Source organism: Salvelinus fontinalis, chromosome 27 (genome assembly GCF_029448725.1).
Source record: "Salvelinus fontinalis isolate EN_2023a chromosome 27, ASM2944872v1, whole genome shotgun sequence".
Lineage (NCBI taxonomy): Eukaryota > Metazoa > Chordata > Actinopteri > Salmoniformes > Salmonidae > Salvelinus > Salvelinus fontinalis.
In genome coordinates this window covers 16,267,456-16,283,456 of record NC_074691.1, presented here as the reverse complement: position 1 = coordinate 16,283,456, position 16,001 = coordinate 16,267,456, and the positions used below count along the sequence as shown (strand labels likewise).

General features: G+C 43.1%; 1 protein-coding gene across 3 annotated transcripts in view; it reads left to right on the top strand.

Moving 5' to 3' along the window:
• The window catches only part of rcan2 (regulator of calcineurin 2), a 114,668-nt gene that overhangs the window by 64,279 nt on the left and 34,388 nt on the right, over positions 1-16,001 (top strand). The window contains exon 1 of one of the 3 annotated variants that reach the window (XM_055885026.1): positions 4,083-4,410. The exons of the other annotated variants lie outside the window; for them this stretch is intronic. Within the exon in view, the coding sequence (XP_055741001.1) occupies positions 4,324-4,410 (87 nt within the window). The 5' untranslated portion in view covers positions 4,083-4,323. Of the gene's footprint in view, positions 1-4,082; positions 4,411-16,001 lie in introns of those variants that run through there. 3 annotated transcript variants of the gene reach the window in all.

The following is a 16,001-nucleotide window of genomic DNA, read 5'->3' as shown; positions in this document are numbered from 1 at the left end:
CTCATTTCAAAAATATTGATATAGGTGTCAACAATGGAGTAGTCACCTGCTGTTTTCTGTGTAGCAAGCCCATGTTTAACACCTGCTTCATTCTTCAATCATATCAAGCCCATGTTTAACACCTGCTTCATTCTTCAATCATATCAAGCCCATGTTTAACACCTGCTTCATTCTTCAATCATATCACGCCCATGTTTAACACCTGCTTCATTCTTCAATCATATCACGCCCATGTTTAACACCTGCTTCATTCTTCAATCATATCAAGCCCATGTTTAACACCTGCTTCATTCTTCAATCATATCACGCCCATGTTTAACACCTGCTTCATTCTTCAATCATATCAAGCCCATGTTTAACACCTGCTTCATTCTTCAATCATATCACGCCCATGTTTAACACCTGCTTCATTCTTCAATCATATCAAGCCCATGTTTAACACCTGCTTCATTCTTCAATCATATCAAGCCCATGTTTAACACCTGCTTCATTCTTCAATCATATCAAGCCCGTGTTTAACACCTGCTTCATTCTTCAATCATATCAAGCCCATGTTTAACACCTGCTTCATTCTTCAATCATATCAAGCCCATGTTTAACACCTGCTTCATTCTTCAATCATATCAAGCCCGTGTTTAACACCTGCTTCATTCTTCAATCATATCAAGCCCGTGGTTAGTCAGCAGAATCTTACAGGATTCTTTAAAGGCCCAGTGCAGTCAGAATTATGTGTTTCCAGTGTTTTATATCATATTGTACAGCTGATGGAACTAACACTGTAAAAGTATGAAAAAAACATCAATCCGTCCCTACTGGAGCCACGTTTCTCCCTCTCCCAGTGAAAGCGCCTCTGGTCCTGCTACCCCTTGGCCTGCACGTACACCCTGGTCCACATGCCTCTCCTCATCCCCTATCTGTCTGTCAGCCTGCCAGGAAGGTTACTGTGGTCTCTGTTTACATAACTTTATCTAACTTTATCTTCACTCAACACTACACACACCTAACAGGTCCACAGCTGTACAACACATGACCCAGGGACCAGGCGTCCTCACAAGGATAGTAAAACTAGCTAAATTCGGACAAGTGGGGACATTTCGCTGGTCCCCACAAGGAAAAGGCTATTTTAGGCTTAGGGGTTAGGTTTAGGCTCAGGGTTACAATTAGGGTTAGGAGTTAAGGATAGGGTTTTCGTATTACGTTTAGGGTTAAATTAAGGGTTAGGGTTAGGGAAAGTAGGATTTTCAATGGGAATCAATTGTTTGGTCGCCATAGTAATAGTAAAACAAATGTGTGTGTGTGTGTGTGTGTGTGTGTGTGTGTGTGTGTGTGTGTGTGTGTGTGTGTGTGTGTGTGTGTGTGTGTGTGTGTGTGTGTGTGTGTGTGTGTGTGTGTGTGTGTGTGTGTGTGTGTGTGTGTGTGTGTGTGTGTGTGCGTGTGTGTGTGTGTGGTGTGTGCGTGCGTGCGTGCGTGCGTGCCTGAATGGTCGGGGGGTGTCGGAGGCTGCTTTTCCATTAAGAAAGTACGATATAATGCTGCAGGATCGTTCTGTCAATACACATGAATAGGAGAGAGAAAGAGGGTGAGAGATAGAGCAATGAAATAAGAAGGAGAGATGGAGAGGAGAGAGGCAAACACATTCTACCCTAAAATGTGCCTGGTTAGTATACAGTCACACAATACCTCCATTTAACCTCCATGTAATAAACTGCCCTTTGCCTCGGCTTGACTGGTGTTCTGTGCGTTGTATGTATTCCCATAGAGATAAGTACTGTTCATATCTATGTGTATTCCATGGAGGTAAATGAGTTGGCTGTATTCCATGAAGCCTCTGTTGTTAACCCTGGACAAATAGCTGCGTTTGACCACTGGGTGGCTCAGATACTAAGACCAAGAGTATGAACACAAAAGCATCCCTGTGAAATAACGTCAGCATTAGACCCATGCATTATTCCTCATAATTTCATCCTTTGATATGTCACACATACCTTAATATAAAATGTAAGTCAAAGTCAAAGTCACCCAGTAAAATACTACTTGAGTAAAAGTATAAAAGTATCTGGTTTTAAATATACTTAAATACAAGTAAATACTATACATACAATTCCTTATATTAAGCAAACCAGGCACCCCCCCCCCCCCCCCCCAAAAAAAATGACCGACAGCTAGGGGCACACTCCAACACTCAGACATCACAAAGGCAGTATTTGTGTTTAGTAAGTCCGCCAGATCCGAGGCAGGAGGGATGACAATGCGTTATATGGATAGGTGAGTGAATTGGACCATATTTAAAAATATATATATTTCACCTTTATTTAACCAGGTAGGCCAGTTGACAACAAGTTCTCATTTACAACTGCGACCTGGCCAAGATAAAGCAAAGCAGTGTGACCAAAACAACAACACAGGGTTACACGTGGGATAAACAAACGTACAGTCAATAACACAATAGAAAAAATCTATATACAGTGTGTGCAAATGTCGTAAGTTTGGTTGATTGCTGTCCTGCCTGAGCATTCGAAATGTAACAAGTACTTTTGGGTGTCAGGGAAAATGTATGGGAGTAAAAAGTACATACAGTACTAAAGTACCAGAAACTATTCACATCCCTTGTCACTGGCATACACACAATACCCCATAACGTCAAAGTGGAATTATGTTTGTTTTTTAACAAATTTATCAAAGATGAAAAGCTGAAACATCTTGAGTCAATAACTATTCAACCGTTTGTTATGGCAATGTCAAAATGTATGTCAAGACCTGAAAATGATTGTCTAGCAATGATAAACAACCAATTTGACGGAGCTGGAATAATTTTTTAAGAATAATGGCCAAATGTTGCACAATCCAGGTATGCAAAGCTCTTAGAGACTTACCCAGAACAACTCACAGCTATAATCACTGCCAAAGGTGCATCTACAAATTATGGACTCAGGGGTGTGAATACTTATGTAAATGAGGTATTTCTGAATTCCATTTTCAATACATTTGCAAACATTTCTAAAAACATGTTTTTACTTTGTCATTATGGGGTATTGTGTGTAGATGGGTTATAAAAAAATCATATTTCATCCATTTTGAATTCAGGCTGTAACAGCAAAATGTGGAATAAGTCAAGGGGGATGAATACTTTCTTAAAGCACTATATTTTCTTTAGGAATGTAGTGGAGTAAAAGTAAAGTTGTCAAATATAAATGGTAAAGTCAACTACAGATACCCCCCAAAACTACTTAAGTAGTACTTCAAAGTATGTTTACACGCAACTTTACACCACAGGGTACCACTGATATGTTCCAATGATCATACTGCAGAATGTTATTTGAATCCTTCCCCAGAGCCCTGTGTGTGTCTGAGTCAGTGTGTCTCCTGAGTCAGTGTGTCTCCTGAGTCAGTGTGTCTCCTGAGTCAGTGTGTCTCCTGAGTCAGTGTGTCTGAGTCAGTGTGTCTGAGTCAGTGTGTCTCCTGAGTCAGTGTGTCTGAGTCAGTGTGTCTCCTGAGTCAGTGTGTCTGAGTCAGTGTGTCTCCTGAGTCAGTGTGTCTCCTGAGTCAGTGTGTCTGAGTCAGTGTGTCTCCTGAGTCAGTGTGTCTCCTGAGTCAGTGTGTCTGAGTCAGTGTGTCTCCTGAGTCAGTGTGTCTCCTGAGTCAGTGTGTCTGAGTCAGTGTGTCTCCTGATTTTAGGGAGCATGGTGTGGAATGTAAATCAGTGACAACGTGCAGGGTTTCATCAGACGCATGATAGCTCAGTTCCATAGCAGTAATACGTCTGTTGTATTAACTGTGTGACTGCGTCTCTGTAACAAGCTTCCCAAATCAGAGTCTGCAGCGGTGTGATTCACGCCTCGGACAAAATGCTGTCTGTCTGTGTTGTTCAGTTAGACAAACAGTTTTGGCACCTCATCATTTTCTATTTGCTTCACTGCATTACCCCACTAGTTCAGGATGAGAGAGACAAGCCGTACTCAGCGTAAAAAAAATATCTTCCTTTTTTGACATTTTGTGTATGTGTGCGAGAGAGGGAGAGTGTGTGTTTGGGGGGCAGTGATGTCATAACTGGAAGAGGGAGCGAGGGGAGGGGAGGCTAGTGGGTTGACTTCTCCCTCGGCGTCTCTGCTTCCCCAGCCAGCCAGCCCAGAGTAACACCCAGCCTGCCTCACTGCTAGAGACTACTACACAGTGGGCTCTTCAGAGCACAACACACTCTCACACAAACACACCGGCGAAAACACACACACAGGTGCTCCGGACCAGCTGTCCTTTGTAAAGCGAGCAGTAGATTCCAGCAGTTTTTTTTATCTGTCTGTCTGAACGGTGCAGAGAGGAGTGAGAATGCCTTCACGAAGCCTAGATTGTGATATCTCTGTCCTCATCGCCTGTGTGGTGGACGTTGAGGTGTTCACCAGTCAGGAGGTCAAGGTAGGACAAGATACACATACACACTCCTAGATGGCAGCACAGAACATACTTCACACACACTTCAGAAGACAGGTTTAGAATTTGAGTTTGTGTTCTATGGGTTTGTTTAGACTTCTTAAAAAACTATATTGAGCTGTATGCATTCTGTATGTACTCAGCTGTATGCATTCTGTATGTACTCAGCTGTATGCATTCTGTATGTACTCAGCTGTATGCATTCTGTATGTACTCAGCTGTATGCATTCTGTATGTACTCAGCTGTATGCATTCTGTATGTACTCAGCTGTATGCATTCTGTATGTACTCAGCTGTATGCATTCTGTATGTACTCAGCTGTATGCATTCTGTATGTACTCAGCTGTATGCATTCTGTATGTACTCAGCTGTATGCATTCTGTATGTACTCAGATGTATGCATTCTGTATGTACTCAGCTGTATGCATTCTGTATGTACTCAGCTGTATGCATTCTGTATGTACTCAGCTGTATGCGTTCTGTATGTACTCAGCTGTATGCATTCTGTATGTACTCAGCTGCATGCATTCTGTATGTACTCAGCTGTATCCAGAGTTTTGTGCTTTCTGCTATCTGACCAGGGTAATTGATCATCAGTTATCATATTAAAAACTGCCAACATGGCAAAATTCGTAGAATTGTAAAAAATTAGTTATAAAATTGCAAAATCTTCTCTACGCCCCATGGCAAAATGTGTAGAATTGCAGGAAATTAACTTTAAAACATATTTTTTTCTCGTTGCTGTCACAAGGTCGGCCGATAAAATATTTTCCACAAGCCATTGCGGCCCCCCTTCTGTTTTTTTTTTTTTGTGGCCCCCACCCCCATCAAAGTTAGGGTTAGGGTTAGGGTTCCCTGATCTAACATATCAGCCTTTTTACTATTACTTTGATTTGATATGTGTTGGGAAAATGATGGTTTTAGGATGAAGTATGTTGGATTTCACTGCAAGATGCTGCAGCTTTGTTCTCCTTTTGGCACTCTCAACCGTTCATCATTTACATGCATAAGACACAAACACAAACACTTGTCTGTAAGTGGAGCGTACGTCATCGCACCACACTCACAATCCATTCATAAAACCCCCCTGATGTGCTGCTCCAATGTATCACACCTTGGACAGACTGAATCTCACTGGGGAGCCCGAACTCTCTCTCGCACGCACGCACGCACGCACGCAACGCACGCAACGCACGCGCGCGCACACACACACACACACACACACACACACACACACACACACACACACACACACACACACACACACACACACACACACACACACACACACACACACACTAGCAGAGATCTACTACACTACACACATCCTCCCACAAATCTACATTATCTACACACAGCTCACAGACTTGGGTCTCTGGGTGAACAAATTAATTCTGTGAAAATGGGGATGAAATGTTAAGATTCCATGTACCAAATCTGGGTGAAAAAACAACAGACTGCAGTTATTGGATTACAGTGCATTGACCTAAAAATAGGAAAGGAGAATCAGTCTGAGTAATCATTAATCCTCCCATCACAACCACATGTTTAATGTTTAATTAATCACTGTTTACTGCTCGGCTGCTCTGGTCTGGCTGCCATCCTCTCCACCATCTTCATTCTAGAATATAGAAGATTCTGGAATTTAGAGTATCCTCTGATAGAAGATGAGGCAGTGAGAGACTGAAGAGATGAGGTTATGATTTGAGTGATGGTTAACGCCTGGCTGGCGCTAGGTATAATGAATAGCTAATGTTCAGACTTGGTGATTGGTCAGATGGACAGACGAACAGAGAGACTGACGGAGAGACAGATAGACAGACATACATTTGTTATTATAAATTTTGCCAGGCTTCCATATTCCTGCTGCCACAAAAATGAATGAATATGGAGTGATGTACAGTCGTGGCCAAAAGTTTTGAGAATGACACAAATATATATTTTCACAAAGTTTGCTGTTTCGGTGTCTTTAGATATTTTTATCAGATGTTACTATGGAATACTGAAGTATAATTACAAGCATTTCATAAGTGTCAAAGGCTTTTATTGACAATTACATGAAGTTGATGCAACGAGTCGATATTTGCAGTGTTGACCCTTCTTTTTCAAGACCTCTGCAATCCGCCCTGGCATGCTGTCAATTAACTTCTGGGCCACATCCTGACTGATGGCAGCCCATTCTTGCTTAATCAATGCTTGAAGTTGGTCAGAATTTGTGGGGTTTTGTTTGTCCACCCGCCTCTTGAGGATTGACCACAAGTTCTCAATGGGATTAAGGTCTGGGGAGTTTCCTGGCCATGGACCCAAAATATCGATGTTTTGTTCCCCGAGCCACTTAGTTATCACTTTTGCCTTATGGCAAGGTGCTCCATCATGCTGGAAAAGGCATTGTTCGTCACCAAACTGGATGGTTGGGAGAAGTTGCTCTCGGAGGATGTGTTGGTATCAGTTTTTATTCATGGCTGTGTTCTTAGGCAAAATTGTGAGTGAGGCCACTCCCTTGGCTGAGAAGCAACCCCACACATGAATGGTCTCAGGATGCTTTACTGTTGGCATGACACAGGACTGAAGGTAGCGCTCACCTTGTCTTCTCCGGACAAGCTTTTTTCCGGATGCCCCAAACAATCGGAAAGGGGATTCATCAGAGAAAATTACTTTACCCCAGTCCTCAGCAGTCCAATCCCTGTATCTTTTGCAGAATATCAGTCTGTCCCTGATGTTTTTCCTGTAGAGAAGTGGCTTCTTTGCTGCCCTTCTTGACACAAGGCAATCCTCCAAAAGTCATCGCCTCACTGTGCGTGCAGATGCACTCACACCTGCCTGCTGCCATGCCTGAGCAAGCACTGTATTGGTGGTGCCCCGATCCCGCAGCTGAATCAACTTAAGGAGACGGTCCTGGCGCTTGCTGGACTTTCTTGGCCGCCCTGTGCGATCTTACTGGCAGCAATATCCTTGCCTGTGAAGCCCTTTTTGTGCAAAGCAATGATGATGGCACGTGTTTCCTTGCTTGATTCCAAGCACCACCATCCTTTTGAAGCTTCCAGTCTGTTACTCGAACTCAATCAGCATGACAGAGTGATCTCCAGCCTTGTCCTCGTCAACACTCACACCTGTGTTAACGAGAGAATCACTGACATGATGTCAGCTGGTCCTTTTGTGGCAGGGCTGAAATGCAGTGGAAATGTTTTTGGGGATTCAGTTAATTTGCATGACAAAGAGGGACTTTGCAATTAATTGCAATTCATCTGATCACTCTTCATAACATTCTGGAGTATATGCAAATTGCCATCATACAAACTGAGGCAGCAGACTTTGTGAAAATTAATATTTGTGTCATTCTCAAAACTTTTGGCCACGACTGTAAGCTGCCCAGTGACGCGAGCCTACCTGATCGGCTAAATGCCTTTTATGCTCACTTCGAGACAAGCAACACTGAAGCATCCATGAGAGCACCAGCTGTTCCAGACGACTGTGTGATCACGCTCTCTGTAGCCGATGTGAGCAAGACCTTTAAACAGGTCAACTTTCACAAGGCCGCAGGGCCAGACAGATTACCAGGACGTGTACTCAGAGCATGTGCAAGTGTCTTCACTGACATTTTCAACCTCTCCCTGACCGAGTCTGTAATACCTACATGTTTCAAGAAGATCAGCATAGTCCCTGTGCCCAAGAAAGCAAAGGTGACATGCCTAAATGACTACTACCCTCACGTCGGTAGCCATGAAGTGCTTTGAAAGGCTGGTCATGACTCACATCAAAACCATCATCCCGGAAACCCTAGACCCACTCCAATTCGTATACCGCCCCAACAGATCCACAGATGATGCAATCTCAATCTCAATCACACTCCACACTGCCCTTTCCCACCTGGACTAAAGGAACACCTATGTAAGAATGCTGTTCATTGACTACAGCTCAGCATTCAACACCACAGTGCCCACAAAGCTCATCACTAAGCCAAGGACCCTGAGACAAAACACCTCTCTCTACAACTGTCATCCTGGACTTCCTGAAGGGCCACCCCCTGGTGGTAAGGGTAGGCAACAACATATCTGCCACGCTGATCCTCATCACAGGGGCTCCTCAGGGGTGCATGCTTAGTCCCCTCCTGTACTCCCTGTTCACCTATGACTGCATGGCCAAGCATGACTCCAACATCATCATTAAGCTTGCTGAAGAATGCTGAATAATTAATCAAATGGCCACCTGGACTATTTGCATTGACCATTGACACCCCCCAGCCCCCCCCCCCCCACCCCCGTTGTTTTTATACTACTGCTACTGTATACCGGTACCCCCTGACTCCCGAGTGGTGCCGCTGTCTAAGGCACTGCATCTCAGTGCAAGTGGCGTCACTGCGGTCTCTGGTTCGAATCCAGGCTGCATCAGATAGATAAATATAAATATAGATAAATATAATTATTGTTATTTTGTTGCGTTACTTTCTATTTAGAATTTTTTTACTTTTTAGTTTATTTAGTAAATATTTCCTTAACTCAATTTTCTTAAAACTGCATTGTTGGTTAAGGGCTTGTAAGTAACCATTTCACGGTAAGGTTGTTGTATTCGGCGCATGTGACAAATATAATGTGATTTGATGATTTGATTTGATTATGGTTGTGTTTTGCATTTTTTTTATGTGTATACAAGAACATGTTTACACTCTACAGCCTGACATGTGACTGGTCAATGGTGTTGTTGACCATGACCTCTCTCTCCCTCCTCTTCCTACTTTTTCTCCCTTTCTCTCCTACCTCTCTCTCCCCTCCCCTACATGTGTATGTTTATAATGAGTTGTTTTGACACTGTCCTTGAATAACTGGGTTAAAGTGACTGGCTCCTGAACAATATAGGGTGTTTTCAGGCTGATGTTTATTGGTGTGTTGTTTGGGATACTGTACTGCGGGTTAATGAGCACAAACATTATATTCCTAACAGTAAACACTATCATTACTGAAGTAATTGCTGTGGAAACTTATGACGGTATGTGAGGTCATGTCATGGCAGGGATTTGGGTTAATAACTGTGTAGATTCGTGTTGGAGTGCAGGTCAGGTTCACTGGCAGGGTAGAACTGTCTTATTTAACAACATGGTTATGAGGATGTCACCATTTCTGTTTGTTCCTCTCTTGATCAAACTATTCCTATGATGCCATTCAACATAATTATAATTCAGCCAGTGTATGAAGAATACTTTTGATTTCAAGCATTAATATCGGTCTCTTTTTGAATATACAGTACACTAGGTTGTGTCACGTATTACGTATTGCTCATTATGTGCAACAGTTCCAGAGGTCTACATCACCGGCCTCTAGGCATCACTGAACTGTCTCATTACGTACACCTGATTCCAATTCCCCGATTAGTAATTGTATATACAGTATGTGCCGTCTGTTCACCATTGGCTGGTCGGTTATTGTTCCCATGTCTGTTGGTCTGTCACTACCTGTGCTTTGTTATTTCGGCTTTCGTGCTGGGCGTATTGTGCACTTGTTATCACGGGTCTCGTCCCGTGTATTGTTGTGCATTGTTATTACAGGTTTCACCCCGTGTAGTGTATTGCGGGTCTCGTTACGTATATTTATTAGAGGTTTTACCTCGCTCTTTTGTTTGGGTTACACCCCTGTGTTTTTGTATACATGTTAGTTTTGGGCTTCGTCCCCGTGCCTTTTCGTGGCATGTTGTATATTTTGGGTGGAGTATTAAACCTCCCTATTACGAATTCCTGCGCCTGTCTCCAATCATTTATACAACGTGGCAGAGTAACCGACCCTAAATGGAGACAGCGGGAATGGCCCGTCTGCCGCTGCTGCAACTGGCCCGACAGACGCCGCTGCAACTGGTCCGTCCGACGCCGCCGCAACTTCGGCTGCTGCAACTGGTCCGTCCGACGCCGCCGCAACTTCGGCAGCTGCAACTGGTCCGTCCGACGCCGCCGCAACTTCGGCAGCTGCAACTGGTCCGTCCGACGCCGCCGCAACTTCGGCAGCTGCAACTGGTCCGTCCGACGCCGCCGCAACTTCGGCTGCTGCAACTGGTCCATCCGACGCCGCCGCAACTTCGGCAGCTGCAACTCGTCCGTCCGACGCCGCCGCAACTTCGGCTGCTGCAACTGGTCCGTCCGACGCCACCGCAACTTCGTTTTAACAAACTCTGAACACTGTAACACATTTGACAGCAAAATAGATGCAGAGGACGTGACAAACTCGAAACAGGAGAATGTTTACTGGTTGCTCAGGAGGTAAAGGGGAAGTCAGATGTGTGGAATAAATGTGTCAATTATGTGTTCCAAACAGGTGCTATTAAATTACAATATAATCTGACGTTTGGAACAATGTAAACAACACAAAATAAATGATAAGCGTACCAGAGAGTCTGTTGTAACATAATTTTGGGGGGGGATAAAGCCTTTATTATAGCAATGAATAAAACCAGTTGGATTCATTCATGAATGCAATTTCCGAAATGGAACAATAATTATTGTTTACGCTAATTATTCAAGGGTCACTTTGTGATTTTATTTTAATGCTTGATTGCATTTCAAATCATGAATGACTCGTGTGCTGTGTGACGACATGAACAAATTAATGTTTGATACAGTACTGTAGCCTATTTAAGAATTGAAATAAAGGCCTAAGTAAGTTACGGTATTAAGACTAAACAGGATGTGCTCCTAGGCCTACAGCGTGATGGTGGTTATACAAGGCTGCTATACTAAGCCTACTAATGATAATGACATTATTCATTATTATGATAATGATGATCATAACAATGTTAGAAATAATAACAATAAGGAGATCAAGAAAAGGGAGGGTTATTATTTTTACAAATATTATTTTGGACTATTTGGAACAGTGTAAACAACACAAAATAAATGATAAATAATACCAGACGCTGTTCTTACAAAAAAAGGGAAAGCCTTTATTACAGCGTAGCAAAGATTAAAAACAGCTGAATTTGTGAAATTGTTTATCTGACTTGTTGTGTCAGCCCTAGTACACTCTATAACTGGGTTCTCTGTTCGGTGTTTTATGAACTCTAATTCTAGTCAGATGACGCTATCGCCACACTTTACTACAACACATTATGATTGGTCAGGCTTTATGTAGAGATGGGACTTTTACCCAACCACTGCTCAGTACATTGTAATAGAAATAGATGCAGTGTCTCTGCCAGGTTATGGGTGGTGAAGACCTGAGATACACTTTCTCTTTATAATAACATTCCTAACTTCTATATTTGAGCCCCTTTTCTCTCTGTTCCTTTCTCCTTTTAAGTAAATCTTTCCATTCCAGTTCTAATGGGTTCCTTGTTAAATTTCTCCTCTAAGATGGAAAATCACATTACAGTAAAATGACTGGATGAATGGGGGATGTTATCAACTGTCCTCCCTCCCCCACAAGCCTGCTGTGTGAGATTTTCTGCCCTAGTTTTAACATGACACCAGAGGTTACACAACCCAGGAGTTATATTTGGCTGGAGGTCAAAGTTCAGCATAAAAATAACAATCTGAGAGTAGTCTGGATGCGTTTAAGATGAATGACCATTTTGTTCTCCTAAAAGAAGAGAGAAGAGAAAAAACACTGTATTCTGGTTTCTGTTTCTTTTAGTCTCTGTAATCCATCTTCTACTACATTTGTCTCTATGTGCTTAAAGCCTGTGTTGCTAAAGTTGACATTCATCTGTTGATAAGTCAAAAGGTGACTCTGGTTTAGTGTTTGTTCTCCTCTCTTCTCCGTTTCTTTCCCCTTCCCTTTCTCCTCTCTTCTCCATTTCTTTCCCCTTCCCTTTCTCCTCTCTTCTCCGTTTCTTTCCCCTTCCCTTTCTCCTCTCTTCTCTGTTTCTTTCCCCTTCCCTTTCTCCTCTCTTCTCCATTTCTTTCCCCTTCCCTTTCTCCTCTCTTCTCCGTTTCTTTCCCCTTCCCTTTCTCCTCTCTTCTCCGTTTCTTTCCCCTTCCCTTTCTCCTCTCTTCTCCATTTCTTTACCCTTCCCTTTATCCTCTCCTCCTCTTGTTAATACTTGCCAGTAAGTGAACAGTGAACAGTAAACATGCCCGCTTGGCTTTGGTATCTTACCACTGTAATTACTTAAAAACCCACACGCACACCACACCGCCTCAAAGGGGGTTGTGGGAAAAACACAACACTTTGGATCACTTTAGTTCATTCCTCTAATACTGACCCTATTTTATCTTGTACTGCTATTCCACTGCAGAGCTGTTGTGTTCCTATTTGATAGTGGGAGTGTTTCTCATGCTGATAAGGAGCTGTCTGTCTTGTCCTCCTTAGTGCTGCTGGTTTCCTCTAGTCTTGATAGATCTGTGTGTTCCTCAAGGAGAGGTGTCACCACAGAAAGGTCATATTGAGTGGCCCTCTGTCACTCACTCAGCCTATTTATAGATGTTCTGTTATCCTTATTGTGGGTGGGCTTCACTATAACAATGCAGGGGGATGTGTGTGTGTGTGTGTGTGTGTGTGTGTGTGTGTGTGTGTGTGTGTGTGTGTGTGTGTGTGTGTGTGTGTGTGTGTGTGTGTGTGTGTGTGTGTGTGTGTGTGTGTGTGTGTGTGTGTGTGTGTGTGTGTGTGTGTTCTCTGAGTGTAACACTCAGTGGTAATGTCATGCTTTACTGGGCAGTACTCGTAGACGTCAGAGTGACTGGATGTTTATAAAGCAGGGGCTGCTGCTTGGCCGATCCCAAGGCTTCCTACACAAAAACAAATTATTTTCTCAGTCCGTCTCTTTGTTTTTCTGACATGCATTTGACCTTCCTCTCCCAAACCCGCAAATGTGATGCTGTCAACACAAGTACTCCAAAGAGCCACTTAGCTCCACCAGTTGTCATTAGTCTTGTTGTACAATGACAAAAGATATAGTGTACATCTAGTGTTCTCTGAATCACAGTCGTAATGAACTATAACACTGTTAGCAAACACAGTAGACAGCGATGTTATTCTGTCTTCGCCCATCTCTCCCACTATCTGTCCCTGATAGCTGTTACACCACCAAACCACCATCCCCTCCCATTTCACCCTCTCCTTTAACTCTCATCGGGAGCACTTTTCTTCATTAGGATATTTATTTCCATAATTAGAGCACATAAACTGGAACACAGTTGAATAGATTTCAGAATGGGCCCCTCCATCTTGACATTTGGTTTGAATGGACTGACTGCTGCAAACACCAGATGGTAATGATGAGGATGTTCACTGTTCACCTTTTCAGCTTTCTAGTATCTAAGGGCTGTCACGCCCTGGCCTTAGTTATCTTTATTTTCTGTAATATTTTGTTTAGGTCAGGGTGTGACAGGGGGGGGATGTTTGTGTTTTTGTCTTGTCTTGGGTGGTTGTAGTGTCTAGGGGGTTTTGGTTAGAGTGTATGGGTTAGTGTTGAGTGTAGGTTTCTAGGTATGTCTATGGTTGCCTGAATGGTTCTCAATCAGAGACAGCTGTCATTCATTTGTCTCTGATTGGGAGCCATATTTAAGGCTACACTGTATTCTGGTTTCTGTTTCTTTTAGTCTCTGTAATCCATCTTCTACTACATTTGTCTCTATGTGCTTAAAGCCTGTGTTGCTAAAGTTGACATTCATCTGTTGATAAGTCAAAAGGTGACTCTGGTTTAGTGTTTGTTCTCCTCTCTTCTCCGTTTCTTTCCCCTTCCCTTTCTCCTCTCTTCTCTGCATAGGCATTGGGCTGTTGTGAGTAATTGTCTATGTCTATGTTGCATGTGTGCACGTAGTTTGTTTTAGCTTCACGGTTGTTTTTGTTCGTTTATAAGTGTTTTGTTTGTCTTCATTAAAAGAAGATGTCTTTCTTTCACGCTGCGCCTTGGTCCACTCATTCGTCTTATAACGATCGTGACAGGGCACTTAAAGCCATCAGACACCCACACCAACAGGCTGTTCTCTGCTAACACTGCTGTTACGCATGTGCGTGTACGTGTGCGCGTGAGCATGCGTGTGTGTGCGTGTAGGAATGTGTCTTTGTGTATGAGACTGAGATTTGTCATGGCCCTATTGCTTGGTGGGGACTTTTAAAAGCTTGTAAAGAATCAATCAATCAATCAAATGTATTTATAAAGCCCTTCTTACATCAGCTGATGTCACAAAGTGCTGTACAGAAACCCAGCCTAAAACCCCAAACAGCAAGCAATGCAGGTGTAGAAGCACGTGGCTAGGATAACCTCCCTAGAAAGGCCAGAACCTAGGAAGAAATCTAGAGAGGAACCAGGCTATGAGGGGTGGCCAGTCCTCTTCTGGCTGTGCCAGGTGGAGATTATAACAGGACATGGCCAAGATGTTCAAATGTTCATAGATGACCAGCAGGGTCAAATAATAATAATCACAGTGGTTGTAGAGGGTGCAACAGGTCAGCACCTCAGGAGTAAATGTCAGTTGGCTTTTCATAGCCGATCATTCAGTGTATCTCTACCGCTCCTGTTGTCTCTAGAGAGTAGAAAACAGCAGGTCTGGGACAGGTAGCACGTCCGGTGAACAGGTCAGGGTTCCATAGGTTGAGGCAGAACAGTTGAAACGTTGAAACTGGAGCACCAGCACGACCAGGTGGACAGCAAGGAGTCATCAAGCCAGGTAGTCCTGAGGCATGGTCATAGGACTCAGGTCCTCAGAGAGAGAGAGAGAGAGAATAACCCCAACCACTTTGCCAAAGCACAGCCCCCACACCACTAGAGTGATCTCTTCAACCAGGAAGGCACGCACACTGTTTATGCTCCCAATTCACCGTTTATTGACAACGTTTCAATCTGAAGCAGATCTTTGTCAGGTTAAACAGACTGTGTGCTCACAACCAAAAATATAAACATTTCACCTCACATGACGCATGGTGGGTGTGGAAACAATTAAATCCGCTTTTGTGCATCGTCAATCATAATTAATGACAGAGGTACATATGGTCACAAAGGATTATATACGTACAAATCGGAGTTAAAACCTAGGCAACAGTGAAAACGATTACGTTGGAAACTGGAATACCTGCCCATATGACCATTACGTGCAGATATAATTACAGTGACCTATTTCAAAAACAGCTTGTGTACCTCTAAGAATTTGATGTCAATGAGATGGGCACAGTTATAGAAAGTTATAGAAAACCGAACGTATACGTATGTGCAAAATGACCAAGTGAAGACCTGAAGACAAATCAACATAACATATTCACGTAAGAAATGGTCTGCTATCAAACCCTTGGTTCAGACCTTTAGGAGACATGGTGGACAAACAGTGAATGCAATACAGTTCTCTTCTCAGTAACAGATTATCAGTACCCCCCTCCCTCTCTTAGAAGGCTTAACATGTTCGATACCAATGTCTTTCAGAGAGCTGATGTTGTGACGAGCCTCCATGAAGTGTGCAGTCGCAGGCTTTCTCTGATCAAGGGTCCTGATATTACTCCTGTGATCTGCTATCCTTGTTTTCAGAGCTACTTTAGTTGTTCCTACGTAGCATAGACCACACACTTGATCAGGTATATCACATTATTTGGTAGAACACGTGATGAACTTCATGACCTTGCAGGTGATTGAACGTTGTGCGTTTGTTCGTAAAGTTTCACTGGGAA